This window comes from Salmo salar, chromosome ssa01 (genome assembly GCF_905237065.1).
Source record: "Salmo salar chromosome ssa01, Ssal_v3.1, whole genome shotgun sequence".
Lineage (NCBI taxonomy): Eukaryota > Metazoa > Chordata > Actinopteri > Salmoniformes > Salmonidae > Salmo > Salmo salar.
The window spans coordinates 22,806,674-22,827,237 of NC_059442.1; the positions used below are offsets into that span (position 1 = coordinate 22,806,674).

General features: G+C 41.5%; 1 protein-coding gene across 7 annotated transcripts in view; it reads left to right on the plus strand.

Annotated features, from left to right (window-relative positions):
- The first annotated feature begins 1,741 nt into the window (after nucleotides 1-1,741).
- LOC106577869 (ral GTPase-activating protein subunit alpha-2) overlaps nucleotides 1,742-20,564 on the plus strand; it is a 214,124-nt gene continuing 195,301 nt past the window's right edge. For all 7 annotated transcript variants that reach the window (XR_006769181.1, XR_006769182.1, XM_014156423.2 and 4 more), the window contains exon 1: nucleotides 1,742-1,976. Coding sequence is in view for 5 of the 7 variants with exons in the window: in XM_014156423.2 (XP_014011898.2) it covers nucleotides 1,871-1,976 (106 nt within the window). In the remaining 2 variants the exon portion in view is untranslated. The remainder of the gene's footprint in view (nucleotides 1,977-20,564) is intronic.

Sequence of the window (20,564 nt, forward strand, 5' to 3'; positions counted from 1 at the left end):
AAGAGAATAACAAAAACCATTAACTTGGAAACCTGGTACCACAACTCTTCCACTTCACCAACACCTTCTAGTTGCCAGTGTCATTCTAGAAAGACTGATCCCTAGGTCTCTTTCTTACAGATTCCTTTGCTTGAGAATAAATTCATTTCAATAGAATAGGAACACACGGCAATGTAATAAGGTTGATATAGTAGTCGATCAAAGTCACCAGACCAGGTATTTTAATATATTTAACTTTGACTATATTTCACTACTTTGCTTAATTAAAACTTTTAAAACTTCTTCCACTACAACAAAAATACTTTTAAAGAGCTAAAGCAAGTCCCACAATTATTCTTCATGGAAAATAACCTTTATTAATAATACCATTTTTGTGATTGTGATGTATATTTACAAGAAGGTAATTTATAGTGCCAGCTTTAGCAGCAGTACCAAAGGTAAACACCAGGTAACACTTTGGAGCTAACTTGCCATTCACAGCTAATTTTCTGAAAGGGTCCGTGCTGTCTGGAATCTTTGGGATGTCCCTACCGATTTAAGTCTTTCCTGATGCAAGTGAAACATCTGTTTTACTTGGATCAAGTAAAGGGTTGCTTTAAGAGCACATGGTTTTCCAAAGAAAAATAATGCTCCAAATCAAATCAAATTGTATTTGTTACATGAGTCAAATAGACCTTACTGGAAAATGCTTACTTACAAGCCCTTAACCAACAATGCAGCTCAAGAAATAGAGTTAAGAAAATATTTACTAAATAAACGAAAGTAAAAAATGTAATACAAAGTAACAATGCCGAGGCTATATTCAGGGGGTAACGAGTTAATGTGTGGGGTACAGGTTAGTCGAGGTAATGTGTATATGTAGGTAGGGGTAAAGTGACTATGCATAGATAATTAAGAACTTATGTTTATTTCCAGCACCTGTTTGTAGACATTTGGCATGAAAAGACTAAAGCACACAACAAATCTTCACTTTTTTTTGTCTTTTTGAATTCCTAAATATTCAGGATATTAGAATAATTCTTAGATTAGAATAATTCTTCATTACATTTAAATTGGTTGCCTTCAGCCAGTGAATATGAGAATAGGTTCTGAATGGACTGACCTGTTGAAATAAAGGTCAAAAAGGTGCAGATCTATAGGGGGGCATGTTCTGATGCGAGGCATCATTTAATGGCACTGTTCTATCAGACAATGCCTCCCCATAGGAACATGCCTCCCCCCAAATGATATGCCTCCATAAACCATATACAAGGTGGAATAGGGCTTTAATCTTTAAAACTGCAAGGACACTTCTTATGCATGTATATTAAATAAATACTAGATAGAAAGCATATTGACTTCATAAAATCAACTGGCTTGTATAGGCTATGATGCTAGAAAGACTAGCGAGTACAAACTAGCCAGTTGTTTTTATAAAGTCACTATGCTTTGTGTTTAGTATTTATTTAGTATGTATTGTGGTGCTAAGTGCCCTGAAGATTATGACTGTCAATGAATTTGAGAGTGGTGCATTTCTCCAACTCCCATCTCTCGCCTCAGTTTAGTTTACCAAAACAAAATTGGCAATGTCAGGCCGTCGAAACTACAGAATCGACTTTAATAATCATATCAGAGCCAGTGACATTACATTTCTGTGAAAAATTGTAAGCATGGTACAAGTGCTTGCTGGTTACGTCCAACAGGGGGCGTGGCCACGCAACGAGCTGCGCTTCCGTGTTTACAAAACCACGAAAAGGGAGGTGACTAGCGGCGAAACGTATGTTTGACGAGCAAGAATAGAGCGGTGGTGAGGAAAGTGGCACTGTCAAATCATAGGCTGACTGTAGGTTAAAAAAGACGTAGCTAATTCCAGATTGCGTTTTACAGCGGAATGTTCACTCGAAGGGGCCATGGAGACGTCAAGAAATCTACACAGAAAGTTCTGGACCCAAAGAAGGATGTATTGACCCGACTGAAGCACCTCCGGTCACTGTTAGGTGAGTGAAACGTCAACGAGCTTTGCTGCAGCACCGAGCAGTGGCTCGCTCACTTGATTATTGATGGTACCTGCGTCCAAGCATACTACCTAACGTTAGCTGGCTCTGTAACTAGCAACATGCGTGCATACCTTTTGAGTCCAATGATTTTTTTTACAACGTCGAATATATTTATTTGTCGTCACGCTGATATAAACGTGGAACTTGTTAGCTAACGTTAAACCAAGCCATCCATTGTGGCTAGCGCGTCTGTCTAGCTAGCAAGCCACAATGTCATTGTAGAACGGCTAGCTAAATTAACTGATTAGCATGTCAGTCAGCAGAACAGCAGGCAGGTTTTCAAAAACCAACTCATTACCTTTAGCCACCTAGCTTTTTGCTAACAGGGTACTTAGCTTAATATCACTGGTACTAATTAATGGCCAGTTTTTTTATGCAAGTTGGCTGCTATTGTTAACTGTCAACTTCGTCCTTCAAGGGCTTGCTAGCTAACATAGTCACTGTCTAACTTACTGGAATGTAACTTAGATCGCTAGCTTACACTAACAAAATAGGCATTGTTTGTAGCCACTGCCTGAAATTAAGTCCCGCAAAATCGTTCATTACAAGCCAGAATGCTGGATACAAGTAAACTTACTCTACCGGTTGGTCCTTCTAGTGCTCGAAGTTTGAGACAAAATGTCAACTATATATATACCCGAGTTTTTGATGCATCGAGCACATAACCATGTAAACTGAACACCTGTTAGACTTCGATTTGTATGCACCGCGTGCACGTGCCTTAGGTGATGCGCAAACAAATCTGATTGTCACAAACCGATAACTGCATTTAATAATAATTTCCTGTTGATATTTTGTCAAAATTAAGAACCAACCCCACGGACATTTTGCAGAGTAAGTTAAAATATAATTGTATTTAATATTCATGACAGACAAGGGATGTTTGTCAATATTTTTAAATAGGGGGAAAAAACGAGACTCCCACTGTCTTCGTATGGTGTTTTAATGAAGCTCACTTTGAAGCGGTATGCTAGTGTAACAGTGTTTCCTCGCCCCTACCTGGGCTCGAACCAGTGTACCCTCTGCACACATCAGCTCCCACGAAGCATCGTTACCTATCACTCCACAAAAGCTGCGGTCCTTACACAACAAGAGAAACAACTACTTCAAGTCTCAGAGTGAGTAACGTCACCAATTGAAACGCTATTAGCGCGCACCCGCTAACCAGCTAGCCATGTCACGCCGGTTACACTCGTTGGACCATTGAAATTTACTCCTCCTTATAACAGGCTCGCTGACCTGTAGAACCCCTATATCTGGGATGAACCCCCCTGTCATTTAGGCCCTACCTGTCAACCACTTTACACTACGTCTGTGTACGAATCTCCATCTCACAACCACTGTTTACAATTGCTGAAGTAGTGCATAAATGATTAATAGGCTACTGCTACACTTTCGGCATATCAGTGCACTTTCCTGCAGACACTGCAGATTCAATGTCAAGACTTGTATGGTCAAGAATCAAGATAGAGGTCAACAGTGGGCCGAGGCAGTCTGTTACTTCTGTTTTACTTGTCCTCATGTGTGGGTAAAGATAAGGCAAATCAAATGTTATTTGTCACAGTGAAATGCTTAGTTACGGGTCCTATTCTAACAATGCAAGGATAAAGATACAACAAAGGAGTAAATACATTATGTGAATAACAAATAATGATAACGAGTAAAAAAATACAAACGTGACTATATACAGGGAGTACCGGGTAATAACGTGACTATACACAGGGAGTACCGGGTAATAACGTGACTATATACAGGGAGTACCGGGTAATAACGTGACTATATACAGGGAGTACCGGGTAATAACGTGACTATATACAGGGAGTACCGGGTAATAACGTGACTATATGCAGGGAGTACCGGGTAATAACGTGACTATACGCAGGGAGTACCGGGTAATAACGTGACTATATGCAGGGAGTACCGGGTAATAACGTGACTATACGCAGGGAGTACCGGGTAATAACGTGACTATACGCAGGGAGTACCGGGTAATAACGTGACTATACGCAGGGAGTACCGGGTAATAACGTGACTATATGCAGGGAGTACCGGGTAATAACGTGACTATACGCAGGGAGTACCGGGTAATAACGTGACTATACGCAGGGAGTACCGGGTAATAACGTGACTATACGCAGGGAGTACCGGGTAATAACGTGACTATACGCAGGGAGTACCGGGTAATAACGTGACTATACGCAGGGAGTACCGGGTAATAACGTGACTATACGCAGGGAGTACCGGGTAATAACGTGACTATACGCAGGGAGTACCGGGTAATAACGTGACTATATGCAGGGAGTACCAGTACCGAGTTGATGTGCAGGAGTACGAGGTAATTGAGGTAGATGCACTATATTCACTATATATACAAAAGTATGTGGACACCCCTTTCAAATTAGTGGACTCGGCTATTTCAGCCACACCAATTGAGCACACAGCCATGCAATCTCCATAGGAAACCTTTGCAGTAGAATGGCCTTCCTGAAGAGCTCAGTGACTTTCAACGTGGCACAGTCATAGGATGCCACCTTTACAACAAGTCAGTTCGTCAAATTTCTGCCCTGCTTGAGCTACCCTGGTCAACTGTAAGTGTTGTTATTGTGAAATGGAAATGTCTAGGAGCAACAATGGCTCAGCCGTGAAGTGGTAGGCTCACAGAACGGGAGCACTGAAGCACGTAGCGTGTAAAAATTGTCTGTCCTTGGTTGCAACACTCACTACTGAGTTTCAAACTGCCTCTGAAAGCAACGTCAGCACAATATCTGTTTGTCGGGAGCTTCATGAAATGGGTTTCCATGGTCGAGCAGCTGCTCACAAACCTAAGATCACCATTTGAAATGCAAAGCATCGGCTGGAGTGGTGTAAACGCTTGATGCCATTGGACTCTGGAGCAATGGAAACACGTTCTCTGGAGTGTTCACCATCTGGCAGTCCGACGGACAAATCTGGGTTTGGCGGATGCCAGGAGAACGCTACTTGCCCCAACGCAAAGTGCCAACTGATGGTCTGGGGCTGTTTTTCATGGTTCGGGCTAGGCCCCTTAGTTCCAGTGAAGGGAAATCTTGACGCTACAATGACGTTCTAGACGATTCTGTGCTTCCAACTTTGTGGCAACAGTTTGGGGAAGGCCCTTTCCTATTTCAGCATGACAATACCCCCGTGCACAAAGCGAGGTCCATACAGAAATGGTTTGTCTCGATCGGTGTCGAAGAACTTGATTGGCCTGTACAGAGCCCTGACCTCAACCCGAATGAACACCTTTGGGATGAATTGAAATGCTGGCTGTGAGCCAGGCCTAATCGCCCAACATCACTAATGCTTTTGTGGCTGACTGGAAGCAAGTCCCCGCAGCAATGTTCCAACATCTAGTGGAAAGCCTTCCCAGAAGAGTGGAGGCTGTTATAGCAGCAAAGGGGGGACCAACTCCATATTAATGTCCATGATTTTGGAATGAGATGTTCGACATGTAGGTGTCCACATACTTTCAGTCATGTAGTGTTTGTACATATAGGTAGGGGTAAAGTGACTCTGAAACAGGATAGATAATAGACAGTAAGTAGTATGTCTGTTTGCAGTGGCAGATAGCTGGCCCTCCATATTGATGTTCAATGGCCATCCCCCTCCTGCAGTCGGTGTTTGCAGCAAAGGAAGGATTTCCTCCTGGTCTGGTGCTGGCTTTTCCCTATGTGGACAGGAAGTAGGGATGAGTGATAAGGTGCTGCTTTACACAGCAGGGAGTTTAGTTTGGCCTATTTTATTATTATTATTGCTCACTGCTCACCATGATGTGTGCTGCTATAAATGATGTTGAAAGCTTACAAAACGATGTGGTTGTTATTTTCATTTTCAAAAGGCATATTCTTTATGAGAACTCAGACACACACTTACGAAAGAACACAGGCAAATGTCACTGCACTCCCTCCATTCTTACCGAAAGATAAAACATGCCACTTACAATGTTTTTGATATCAAGATAGGTCTGATATTAAAGGTTCTTCTAAATGTCAGGGACATCCTGAAACCATTACCCCTATCCATGTTGATTCAGCTTAACTCAAGTTTGATTTAAGCTGAATATCATAGCATGACATCACTAGGCTATGGTCAGTCACAAGGCCAGGAATAGCTCCTGGCCCATTTGCCCTAAAAGTGCTGTACTTGAAAAGGCATTCTGCAGAGTCTATTTTCACTGGAGCTTCTTTGTGTTGGTTTTGTGCCCAGTTAGCATGTATGTCATGTTGAGTGTGAGAGCGGCTGCATGTTTATTTTCTGGTCATGCCTGGCTGGATCTGGCTGAGGTTGTTCATTACAGGAGCCTGCTAGACCACCTGATCACACACCTCCTCTGTGACACACACACACACACACACACACACACACACACACACACACTCACACTCACACACAAAGTACGCGTGCATTCACACACCACACACTTAAATGCCTGAGACTCTGGAGTATAGGCTTACCTCAAAGGCAATGGAAAAAGCCAAGACAACAATTCAGAGAGAATTTGCTTTATTATAATTTTTTCTAAGATGCAGTGTAAACAACTTCCTTGACCTAAAACAGCAGGTGGCCTCCATGGGAACAATGGTAAATAAGTGCAAGTGTTGTTGGTGATAACTGTGTGTGTGTGTGTGTGAGGAAAAGACAGAGGGGATGTTTACCACAGTGTCACTTCATCCTCTCCATGCTTTTGCTGTGAATGTTGGTGGGATCAGGGTCAACTGGGATAGCTGCTGTTAGGAGGTAAAGCTCTGGGGAAACCCACTCAACAAGGTCCTTTTCCCTGCTGAGTCAAGCTGAGACCTCTTGGCATGTGATTTTCCTCTTTTCAAAACACACTGGATAGCTTTGAACTCGTTATCTTTAACCCCTGTCCACAGTGTAGACTACTTTCCAACACCATGTTCAACATACCATAGAATACCAGGGTATGGCTGTGATTCTGCTAATGTGTCAGAATTTAGAAGCACATCTTAGCTAGGCTGTGTTAATAAATGACAGTCAGGCTAGCCTATGTGACTGAGTAGTCTATTTTAGAAAGTCAATGTGTGTTCTTTGAAGTATAAAGCTCAGCTTGTAATCAGCCTACTCACTTTCTCTGGACACCAGCTTATCAGAAAACGAAACCAGTCTAAATTTCCATGTCATTTACATCTACGCACGTTCAATCGTCTACCTCCTTGATGGGTGTGATTTGGACAGTTCATGTAGCATTCCGACTGTAAATAAACTCTCAAACAGCCTCTGTAATGATAACAAGCAACCTGCCTTGAGGGAATTATTTTTCATATGCTGGAGTTCTTTCAATGCTCGTACTGGACTGCATTTAGTGAAGTTGTCAAGCCCCCGAACAAGAGACATGGCTATTCAAAATATTTCTGATCTGCCTACTCGCTGAAGAAGTTAGGCCTAAGTTATCGCAATGAATACCACAGTGCGAAATACACCTTCTGCCCTGCCTTGAAGTGTATTATGTTGAGAATGTGTTCATGAAGCTCACATTAAACAATGCATTGTTCCTTTAGAAAAGGCTCACACACGGTAGGACAAGGCTAGTCATTTCATACCATAGAGAAAGATGGGTCATTGTTATAATTCACATTGACATCAGTGACATTGGAAACCACAGGCCTAACCAACGGAAGCAATGAATGACTAAGGGCAATACCTCATTGTATGTTATTGTTGTCAGCCAAATGAGTCAATAATACTTGTTCAGATAATTTTAATACCACAGCTTTAGTGAAAATCCAGACTTATGTTTTGCTCAGTAATGGGCTACACAGTCACAGTGGCATTTCAACCCTCTGCCATTGGCCTGACTCTGGTATGGATATCAAGTCCTGTGCCAGAAGCCGCAATCTCAAATCCATTGTGAATAGCTGGGCGTAGGTGTGAACTGTGCTATACAGGTTAGGTGACACTAGACAGCCATTAGCAGGTCCGTGTCTGTCTAGTGTTGCCATTAGGATGACAGTTTGTCATTATCTCTCTGGCAGGGTGCAGCTCCGCTTGCCCCAGTTCTCTCGCCAGGCCTGCAGGGCTCAGGGCTGACACTGGTTCTGTGGGTGAGGCTGAGGAACAGAAGAGAGAGCAGCCTGGCCTGATCTTATGTAACAGTTTCCTCCGTGCCACTCCCATGGTTGTCCGTTATTACTGTGTACCTGTTAGACTTGCCAATTCCAGACAGTCATACTGTAATTTACTCTGTTCCTGTGTGGTTCATAGGGCTCTATAGGCCTGGCTTAGGTCTAGTGACCAGAATAACATATATCATACATGAGCTACAATAATATATTACCCATAATTCTGATGTTAACTAGTGTATAAACAGCGTAAAAAAACATTTAACAACAATTTCCATGACATTGACTGACCAGGTTAATCCAGGTGAAAGCTATCATCCCTTATTGATGTAATTTGTTAAATCCACTTCAGTCAGTGTAGATGATGGGGAGGAGACCGGTTAAAGAAGGGTTTTTAAGCCTTGAGAAATTTGAGAGATGGATTGTGTATGTGTGCCATTCAGAGGGTGAAGGCGCAAGAACAAATATTGTAGTGCCTTTTGAACGGGGTACAGTAGTAGGTGCTATGCGCACCGGTTTGTGTCAAGAACTGCAACGCTGCTAGGTTTTTCACATTTAACAGTTCAAGGGTCCACAACCCAAATGACATCTAGTGAACTTGACACAACTGTGGGAAGCATTAGAGTCAACATCAGCCAGCATCCCTGTGGAACTCTTTCGACACCTTGTAGAGTCCATGCCCAGATGAATTGAGGCTGTTCTGAGGGCAAAAGGGGAGGGTGCAACTCAATATTAGGAAGGTGTTCCTAATGTTTGGTTTACTCAGTGTACTATCTGTCTTTACCTTAAGATCAGGGTCAGCTCAGTCCACTCCTATTCCTGCCAGTGAGCTGGCCGGCCGGTGTGGGTGTGACGTCCCTAAGCTTGGTACAGCACCAAGATAAGCATCTGGCAGTATAAAGGAGCACTGTGTCATGACCCCCAGGCAATTAGCATTTCAAACAATGTGTGCCATGATAAAATGCAGCTGGCATACAGCTGTCCTCTTTATCCCCACCTCACACAGGCCTCAGAGCGCCATTTCAGTAATTTAGGCTTAGATGGTGTTCTTTCACAAAACGGGCTTGATATTTCTGGATTCATGATGTCAAGTACAGTAGAAAAACAGATCATTTTTTTGGCCAAACAGAGTACTAGGCCCATCACCTAATGCAGAGTCAGCACTGACCTACGTCTGTGTAAATAAATAAGTATGACAACGGTGACATGCGTTAATGAGTGTGACGTCCAGCAGGGATACCTAGTCCCCATCTTGACATCGGTGTACTGGCTAGATGCTGTGCTTCGGCCAGGCTATAATCCCCATCTTGGCCGAGGTGCACAGGCTAGATGCAGTGTTGGGTACTCAGGTCAGTGCCTGGGACTATGGAGTAAGGCTCACCTCTAGCTGCATGGCCTGATGCTAATGCTAGCTGGTGTTTGATGTTTAGGAGTCAACATCAGGTCTGTGGTCTATAGTTCAGTTTGGCCATTTCCGTTAAGCTGACATACTGTAGAAGTGCAGGCTTTGGTGCAGCAAGTCTACTAATGAAGTGTGTTGATTAGATTGGGGGAAAGGAAACATTTGCTGTGGCTCAGTTGGTAGAGCATGGTGCTTGCAACGCCAGGGGTGTGGGTTTGATTCCCACGGGACCAGTATGAAAATGTATGCAGTCACTACAGTAAATCGCTCTGGAAAAGAGCTCCTGCTAAATGACTAAAATGTACATTTGTATGTCCTGATTTGAAGAGAAATTAAACGTGTACCTGCAGTGGTTGTTTATTTGGAACCCTACTATTGAATCATTTATGAACAGTCTTAGGAACGGCTACAGAAACATCCAAGATTTCCGCTAACGGGTTGGAAGAGATCAGGACTAGGCTTGAGTGGTATCCAGATTTTTATATTGTTATATCATCTTTCTCTCATACTGGGATTTACGGCATAGCACTAAAGGGGGCGCTAAAAACGCAAGAAAAGCTTGTTGGGCCTCTTACCAAAGTGCTAACAAAATTATCACAAACTAATAGTGAAATCACATTGACGCTGTTACCTAAATGTTAACGAGCGAAAACGAACAGACCTAATTGCAAATCCAGATCATAAAGTTATACAAGCATATCTAGTAGCTACCGAATGTCATTTTCTTTGAGTGTGGACATTTACAAGCGAAAGTGAATGAGAAAAATTGTGCAAATGAACAAAGTTGTGATCAGGGCTGACAACATTTAGTCGACTGTTTGGTCGATAGCCTGTTTGCCGACCAAAAATGTTTTTGTCAAGCAGTGGCATGCATACATACATACATACATACATACATACATACATACATACATACATACATACATACAGTCAAACGTTTGGACACATTCAAGGGGTTTTCTTTATTTTTACTGTTTTCTACTATGTAGACACAACCTATGAAATAACACATGGAATCATGTAGTAACCCAAAAATTGATTAAATAAATCAAAATATATTTTATATTTGAGATTCTTCAAAGTAGCCACCCTTTGCCTTGATGACAGCTTTGCGCACTCTTGGCAATCTGCTTTATCTCCTAAAGTATTGCACAAGTCGACTGCAGGTAAATACAAATATTGAAATGTATTTAAAAAAATCCAGGAAATAGTTTTGACGATATGTAAAAATCATCCCATGGCTTTTTCCAAATACCCCAATATACGGTATACCGCCCAAGCCCAATTAAGACCTGTCACAACTAAGTCCCACAGGGAGGAAGGTCTGGCTTTGGGAAAACACTGTTGCTCTATATTTCGGAACAAACACCTGACTGATCCAGACCATTCAACTCTCCTCTGCATTTCCTAGTATATGTCAATCAATCTCTAATGTCTATTATTCTCAACTACAGTCCTCCAAGTCCAAACAGTCATGAATATTCACTTAAGAGAAGAGGGAAGTGTGTTTGAGGAATAAGAAATAGACATGTTGTGACTCTCTGTATTCTCAGAGTGTATTTCTGAGCTGTAAAGAGGGAGTTGATTGAGTGAAGTCTGGAGAGACTTACTATGCTTCACTGACCTTAGGCAAATATTTCAATCATTCACCTTCATTTTAACTATATTCAAAAAGGGTTTAGTGTCGTTTCTGCTTGGTCACTCAAGGTCCCTGTGATTGTTTTATTTTATTTATTTCATTCTCATCAATTTAATGTGTTTGACAGTTGTCATTCTGCAGAATCTGAAGGAATGTTAAAAAGTTCATGATTTTTATCAAAGCTTGACAAAAAATGTCTCGCAATCTACAATTATTTTGCACTGTAGGCTGAATGCTGAGTTAAATGTAAGAAGGGCAGAGGAACATTACAACGTCAAATGCAATAGAACAAAGGGTGAGGAGTAGCCTAGGCCTAGCCTATGTTCTGCACTGAGCAATATTTATTGTGTTCTTTAGACAGCTCATGAGTCAACCAAACTGGTAAGTTTGGTCAGACTGGTTTCATGGTCTTAAGTTCAATGTGAAAACAGTAGGCTACCAATGGCAAGTCCACCACATATAATACCTAATTAATATCTGCTTGATCTCACTAACCATTCATATCAGTGTTGTCACGATACCAGAATGTTCACTATGATACTGATCAGGGCCTAAAATTAACTTTTGGTCCACCAGCCACTGTGGAAGGTAGATTTAAAAAAAAAAAAATCTACCAGACAAAATATTTTTGGGACATAATTACATAATAAAAAACAACACAAAACAGATGACCATGGTTTGTAATGTTTCTAAAACAAGAGATGTATTAGTAAGAAGTAATGTGGTATATTGCTCAATTTCGTACTTTTTTCTTTTTGACCTGTCTTTTAATGAAAATATCAGAGACAATATGTTCAGCTGCCCCTTTAAGTGCGGGAGGTTGACGTGGTAATGGGCCACTCGAGTCCTCTCACGTGTCTGTGAAAAAATTAACCTGTGTCTGTGATATGGGATCTGACTAGCAGTTGAAGCAGCAGAGTCAAACCAACGTTGAAAAACAACCGAGTTTGTGAACCAGGTAAATGGTCAAAAAACATTAAGAGTCTCACTTTGTTGACTTTCGAGTAAATTAGACAAACTTATGCCTGTACGTAGCACCTCCAAAAATGAATCTATCAGCACTTCACTCATTGCTCACGGCTACCTTGACAGGCAGTGTTGCTGTGCGAGATTGGATATAGGATTCCAATTTATTTGTGCAGTTAGCAGCTATGAAAAACAGCAGAAATACTTTGAAAACAGCTACTGCAGCATTTTTATAACCCAAACTCGCACATGTGCTCAAACTTGACTTTTGCCCATTTTTATTGACGAATATAATGCTCGCATTGTAGAACCTTTCAAATTGACCACCCGCCAACACATCTGGTGAAATATACCATTCTTAGATAAAACTAGGGGTGCAAATTTTCCTGAAATTTTACATGGGAAGTTAAAGCCAGGAATGTTGCTTAAATTCATTGAAAAAGTTAATTTATAACAGTGAACCTTCTATGTGGGATACACAAGGCAATTCTGGGCTTATTTTGGTTAAACTGCCCCAATTCAATGGAATTGCAACCCTCTGCATGCACAGTGCACTCTTCCATCACATGTACAGCTGATTCTCAAGATCTTGCACACCAATGAGATTCTATTGAGCCCACACTACTACACTGTCTGAGCCAAGGACTACATGCTTTCTGGTAAGTCTTTATTACAATACTGGGTGGGGTGACTATATTTTATATGACACATGATTTTTGTTGTTAACTAATAGTAGCCTACAGCAAAGTTTGTTTAAATCATTTCTAACTTAACAATTTCTGTTAGTTAGTTTTTGCTACAATGTGGGTTTTAGCTTGCTTGAGCCTGCTAACTGAGGAGTGTTAATTCACCTGTTTCCATACATGTTTCATTTTAAAACATGTATCTTACAAAGGAGTTGTTTAATCTAACTGCATAACCATTTATCTGTACATGGAATTCTATTTTTATTTTTTTTACTCATTTTTTTTCTAAACTTTACAGGAAAATACCACAAGCACTATCTGATGTGTGGAGACATTTCACTGCAGCTAATGTAGAAGGAAAGGCTGTGTACATTTGCAAATACTGTACCAAATCATATGTGAAGAATGCAACAACGATGCAGAATCATCTGGCCAAGTGCATAAAGTTCCCCCAGCGCTCACAACAAGCAACCTCTGACAAAAGGTGAAAATGATGAACCCAGACACCTTATCGATTGCAACAGCTCATGGTTCTCCTGGAATCAGAAATGCTGATGAATGTCTTGCTTGAGGTGTGTATGCAACTGGTTCACCTCTGATGCTCACAGGCAATGTGTATTGGGAAGAAATTTCGGTTATGTTCTTCGCCCAGCATACACCCCTCCAACCAGACATGCTTTATCTACTCATTTGCTGAGTTCAACAGAGTTCAAGTGAAGGTCAAGCAAATCATAGAGAAAGGAGACTGTATTGCAATCATCTCTGATGGGTGGTCGAATGTTCGTGGGCGAGGAATAATTAACTACATCATCTCCACCCCTCAACCAGTATTCTACAAGAGCACAGACAAAAGGGACAACAGACACACCGGTCTCTACATTGCAGATGAGCTGAAGGCAGTCATCAATGACCTTGGACCACAGAAGGTATTTGCACTGGTGACAGACAATGCTGCAAACATGAAGGCTGCTTGGTCTAAAGTCCTACCTTCACATCACACCCATTGTCTGTGCTGCTCATGCATTGAATCTGCTCCTCAAGGACGACATGGCACTGAAAACAATGGGTACACTCTACAAGAGAGCCAAGGAAATGGTTAGGTATGTGAAGGGTCATCAAGTTGTAGCAGCAATCTACCTCACCAAGCAAAGTGAGAAGATTAAGAGCACCACATTGAAGCTGCCCAGCAACACCTGTTGGGGTGGTGTTGTCAGTCATCATGTTTGACAGTCTCCTGAAGGGGAAGGAGTCTCTCCAAGAAATGGCCATATCACAGTCTGCCGATATGGACAACCCCATCAAGAGGATTCTCCTGGATGATGTATTTTGGGAGAGAGTGGTAAGCAGCCCGAAACTCCTGAAACCTATAGCAGTAGCCATTGCACGGAATGAGGGAGACAATTCCATCCTGTCTGATGTTCAGACTCTGCTTGCAGATGTAAGAGAAGAAGTCCATACAGCCCTGCCCACTTCACTGTTGCTCCAAGCAGAGGAAACTGCAGTTCTGAAATGCATAAAAAAGCGTGAAGACTTGTACCTGAAGCCCATACATGCCACAGCGTACATGTTGGACCCCAAGTATGCTGGCAAGAGCATCCTGTCTGGTGCAGAGATCAACAAGGCCTATGGTGTCATCACTACCATGTCTCGCCACCTTGGCCTGGATGAGGGAAAGGTTCTTGGCAGTCTGGCAAAGTACACTTCCAAGCAAGGGCTTTGGGATAGAGATGCAATATGGCTGTCGTGCCAACATATCTCATCAGCCACCTGGTGGAAGGCACTTTGTGGATCTGAGGCTCTTTCCCCTGTTGCCTCCATCATCCTCCAAATCCCACCAACATCAGCCTCCTCAGAGCGCAACTGGTCCTTGTTTGGGAACACACACACCAAAGCACGCAATAGGCTGACCAATACAAGGGTTGAAAAATTGGTGGCCGCCCGGGCAAATTTGAAGCTTTTTGAGCCTGACAACGAGCCATCCTCAACAAGGTTGGAAAGTGACAGTGAAGATGAGGCCTCAGAGTCAGATGTTCAAGTGGTGGACATTGAGGATGTTCCATAAGAAGACATGGAAGCCTGAGAGGAAGACAACCAAAGCTTTAGTTTCTAGACTATCATTTTACAGATGTATGTTGAAAAACTTTTTTGGAGATGATGGATCATTCAATATTCCCTTTTGTTGTTAAGTGAAATCATCCCATGTGAAGAGTCAACTCATTTAATTAAAGTTCAATTCGTAACTAAATAGTTTTTTTTTTTTAATGTTTATTGGACGGATTTAAATCATTTGCAATTATGTCTACTTATGATAAGGTCAAATGTTTCTATTTCTGTCTCCATATGATATGGTAAATGCAAAAAACATTACATTTAAATGGTATTAATATTAATTTGCATATATTTCCATTAATTCCTGTTAATTCCCATGGACATTTTCCACCTCTGAATATTCCTCAAAATGTAAAAAATGTATATATATTTTTTAAATAACTTTTTTAATTATTCCCCAAAATGTGCAACCCTAGATAAACTATGCTAAATATATTCACATGTCACCAAATAATTGATTAAAACACACAGTTTTGCAATTAATGTCTACTAGCACCATGGTGTATCTAAAATAATAACAGTAGACAATGTATGAGGCTAATTATTATACTAGATGTTGTACACACCTTGTGACATTAAATTGTTCAGTGCAAATCCAACCCTTGTCAGTGCAGTGTCTGGAAACAGGAACTTATGGGATCCTTAGTTTAAAACATACACACAACTACTACCATGTTCAATGCCAGATACTTTTGAAGGTTGGTGAAGATGGTTGAAATCATGAAGATGGTTTGCCTAAGACTACCACAACAATTACATTGTCTATGCTAAATGTGTTTAAATTGTAAAATAAATATATAGTTTGGCTATAAGAAATACATTTTATTCAATGGGGCAAGGCAGAAATGACACACACAATACTTTTCTTTTTACCCATACAACAATATAGCCTATTATTAATTAAAGTAGGTCTGTTTATGATATATCATGTTATTGATCATGTTATTCCAAATGAGATTTTATATATCCATACAGTTTTAAGGGGTCACTTTTGTCATGACAACAAGGTGAAGGTGTTCTCTCCTCAAACAGCACAACAGAATCATTCAGATTGACAAGGCACAGCATGTGACAACCATTTTGTCTAACTGAGGGATGTCTCCTTCCATATCTGGAAAAGGATGAAGTAGAAACTGATGCTGCTGCAGCATTGCTCATCTTCACAAGTTGGAATCCAGTCGACATGGGTGTCTTGATCGATGTCAGCTGGTGAACCTACAGTAAATAAACTAACGAAAAGCACACCTGCTGTATGAATATCACTTCTTCAGGTCACCTGTACCATCAGGGCTCTTGATTGTTTGGTTGTGTTTAATTCATTTAAGTGTTTCAGTGTCATATACAGATAAAATCTATTGTTTGGCTGAAACAACCAATAGTCAACACAGCAGGTTATCATATCCCATTGAGGTATTTGTCCTATGCTGTAATGTCCATACATTTACCCTCCTTATAAAGTTTTCAACAACTGATCATTGGGTCAGTGCCACTGGAGTTTTTAGGACAGTAATGTCCTCCTCCAGGTTATATATTGTAAAATGTGTGAATCCCCTTTTCATAGGCCTAGATTACATGGTTGCGTTCAAAACAAGCTCATTTTTATTGATCTGTGGTCAGTGTCAGCAGAGTAGGCCTAGGTACTCTGTGATTTGTCATATTAAAACAGATGCTGCTTATGTCTCCAGTCATATAAAGTGTAGTAGAATTGCATGAAGTGTTTATCAAAGGCCAAATTTTTCCTGTGCAAAGGAAAGAAACATGGCTGATATAGCCTATAGGCCTATGCCACTATGCGCTCATTAATAGCCTAAATTATGACTATCCAATCTACTCATCACATTAGGAATAGTAGACCTACATTAGTCTGCAAATGTGATGATAGATAAATGCAATGCTTTATTATAAAGGTGCATTTTTCTGGTGGAAAAAAAAAGAGCTTCCCCAAAACTTAACTCATTAACTATGTAAGAGGCACATGCTAATATCTGGACTACAAGCTATCTAGTTAGCTTATGTTGGCTAACTTAGTCTTGTTGTTAACACCTGGTTAGCATAACAGCTAAACTAAACTCGCAAATCAATCAGACTTACCAGTGATGAAATGATCAGAGCAGACCCTGGAATGACAGCTGTCTAGGTTCAGGTCTTGACGGGCAAAAAAGTTTTCACTTTTTTTTAACAGTTCTTAAGTCTTCTCTCCTTGGTGTTTCTTGATTGCGGGTAATCTAAAAAACATTTAAAAAAGAATCCTGTCTTTTTAGAGCAGGCAAACACTGCACATAAAATGACCGTGGTGATGAATCAACTAGTTTTGGGCACTGTTATCATGCAGTTTATGGTAGCCACTCAGCTGTTGTCAGAAGAATTCATGTGGTGGTCTCCCAACATGGCCACCAGAAGGTGTTTATACGTCAACTGCAAGCCCTTTGTTGAATCTAGTGTAAATGAGACGGGATGCAAAGGAAGATCATTTGTTTTTGGTGGTGAGGGAGACGACGTGAATTTAATAACGTTTTTGGTTACAGTCAGCTTTGAAATCAGCATATTTTGTTTTATGGTTTTCATATTATCACAAACAAAGTACTAGGGTAGTGAATGTAGCTGTAAGGAATGTTAGCCTACAGTTAAAGCTGGAAGCTACCAATTTTGTTTTGCGTTGTAAAAGTGTTCTAGCCTGCATTACTCTTATCAAAACAATGGCCATCAAGTTGATACATTTCTACTTGTCGTGTTACATTATTCAAGTGTGTGAACTTCTGTGCAGCGTGAGTGGGAAGGTAATGCAGCTCAGACAGCTCTAGCATTGAATGGCTATAAAGGGGCTGCACTGATACAGACTTGACCCTCTCAATCACGTGAGACACATTTGACAGATGTAACAATAATTCTAGTGCCGAACTAATCCAAACTCTTAAAGTTGAGGTTCGCATTGGTGAAACAGCGCCACTGGTCATCCCAGGCACATTTCTGATTTTTTTTTTGTTTGTTTTTGAAACGTGGCAGAGGAGCATTCTGCATCGTGAATTAAAAAATAAATAATCATAGTGGGCTCCCGAGTGGCTTGCGGTCTAAGGCACTGCATCACAGTGCTAGAGATGTCACTACAGACCCTGGTTCGATCCCGAGCTGTATCACAACCGGCCGTGATCAGGAGTCCCATAGGGCGTCGTATAATTGGCCCAGCGTCATCCGGGTTAGGGTTTGGCCGGTGTAGGCCGTCATTGTAAATAAGAATTTGTTCTTAACTGACTTGCCTAGTTAAATAAAGGTAAAAAAATGTAGATACTCTGCTGTTCTATTGCGCGCGCAATGAAGTTTGAAGTAGGCTAACATCATTGTTGTATGGCCGTAGCAGTTTCCCCCGCTTCGGCTTCCAGCTTTGATCTGTTGTGGTACTCTAGGTTTACAGCCTAAAGGAAAATAAACCACTCATCGTGGCCTAATCCTGTTAATTAGTTACAGAGATGGGCCTACAGACTCTTCTCATTACTGCCTATAGGTGTGTATTGCCCCAGTAAATAGCCTCATGTTTCTTTTTCCATTGAAATCTAAAGGGTATTGTGTTTTTTTCTGGTGAGATAATCCGAAAGGCATGGAGGGTAGATTCCACATGGGCTGTAGGGTAATCAATAGATGACCATGCTGCTGAGAACAAAATTCCAAGGCGTATGTTCAGAATTGATGAGCAAGAACATGAGCTACCCGATTTGTTCTTAATTTTGGGTTAGAGGTTGGGGTAAAGTAAGATTTTTTTTTTTTTTTTGTTTGTTGAAAAAGCATCTTCATACTGTCCTTTTGCGGCATGGCCAGACAGTGATGACCGTGCAGCAGCTTGCCTCTCGCCTTCCGCTGCTCGCCATCCCTGGTTAATTAAGTAAGGCAACCTCATGAGGAAGAGTGACAGTCACCAGTTAAGCGGCTCCCCTGTGCTATATTGCCGAGATTAGCCGCTCCCTAATCTGTGAAAACAGACTGACTGGCCTGAGGTCAGGCTGCAGCCAGGTACTGCTACAATGTCTGTCAAAGGTTCAATCTGTTCTATAATACTGATGATGTGGCCTTTCATTTTCATGTTCCTGAAATGTCAAGTGTTATCATATTTAATTCCACTGGGACTCATATTTTGTACTTCAAAAAGTATGTCAAACAAAAACCAATGATTGCAAAGTTAAACAAACCATACTCTTTTTACAGTTTCCAGTGAAAATTTGACAAAAACACATTTACTTTAAGAACAGTACAGATGCGGAGTCTGGTAAAAGAATGACGGTTTGCTGTTTGTGCCGTCATTTGCTTACCAAACTTTGCATCTGCATTGTTTGCAGATTTGCAAATTCCAATAGGCGAAGGCTGACCTGAGTGATTTGTATCTGACAGTGGCGTGACATGCTTAGCTGCCAAGATCACTAGTTGTAAACCACTGTTATTTATCAGGGTGGATACATATGAATTCCAGCCTGAGTGAGCAGCTGTACCACGACTGCGTGGCCAAACACGACTCCAACACTATCATCATTAAGTTTGCAAACGACACAACAGTGGTAGGCCTGATCACCGACAACGATGAGACAGCCTATAGGGAGGAAGTCAGTTAACTGGCAGTATGGTCCCAGGACAACAACCTCTCCCTCAATGTGAGCAATACAAAGGAGCTGATCGTGGGCTACAGGAAAAGGAGGGCCGAACAGGCCCCCATTAACATCGACGGGGCTGTAGTGGAGCGGGTCGAGAGTATCAAGTTCCTTGGTATCCACATCACCAACAAACTATAATGGTCCAAACACACCACGACAAAACCTTTTCCCACTCAGGAGACTGAAAAGCTTTGGCATGGGTCCCCAAATCCTCAAAAAGTTCTACAGCTACACCATCGAGAGCATCCTGACCAGTTGCATCACTGCCTGGTATGGCAACTGCTTGGCATCTGACCGTAAGGCGCTACAGAGGGTAGTGCGTATGGCCCAGTACATCACTGGGGCCAAGCTTCCTGCCATCCAGGACCTATATACTAGGCGGTGTCAGAGGAAAGCCCATAAAATTGTCAGATTCCAGTCACCCAAGTCATAGACTGTTTTCTCTGCTACCGCACAGCAAGCAGTACCGGAGTGCCAAGTCTAGGACCAAAAGGCTCCTTCCTTAACAGCTTCTACCCCCAAGCCATAAGACTGCTGAACAATTCATCAAATGGCCACCGGACTATTACATTGAACCCCCCCCCCCCCCATTTGTTTTGTACACTGCTGCTATTCGCTGTTTTATTATCTATGCATAGTCACTTCACCCCTACCTACATATACAAATTACCTAAACTAACCTGTACCCCCGCACACTGACTCGGTATCGGTACCCCCTGTATATAGCCTTGTTATTGTTACTTTTTATAATTTTTTTATTATTCTAATAAACATTTTCTTAACTCTTCTTGAACTGCACTATTGGTTAAGGGCTTGTAAGTAAGCATTTCACAGTAAGGTCTACACTTGTGTTCGGCGCATGGGACAAAGTTTGATTTGATCTCCTTTAACCTCTGACGGCCAGGAGTTAATCGTCCACTGCTTAGAGAAGATGATGCATGTTGCTCAGGCTGTTATTAATGTCTTCTAACTTGAAAGCCTCAGTTCTAAATCA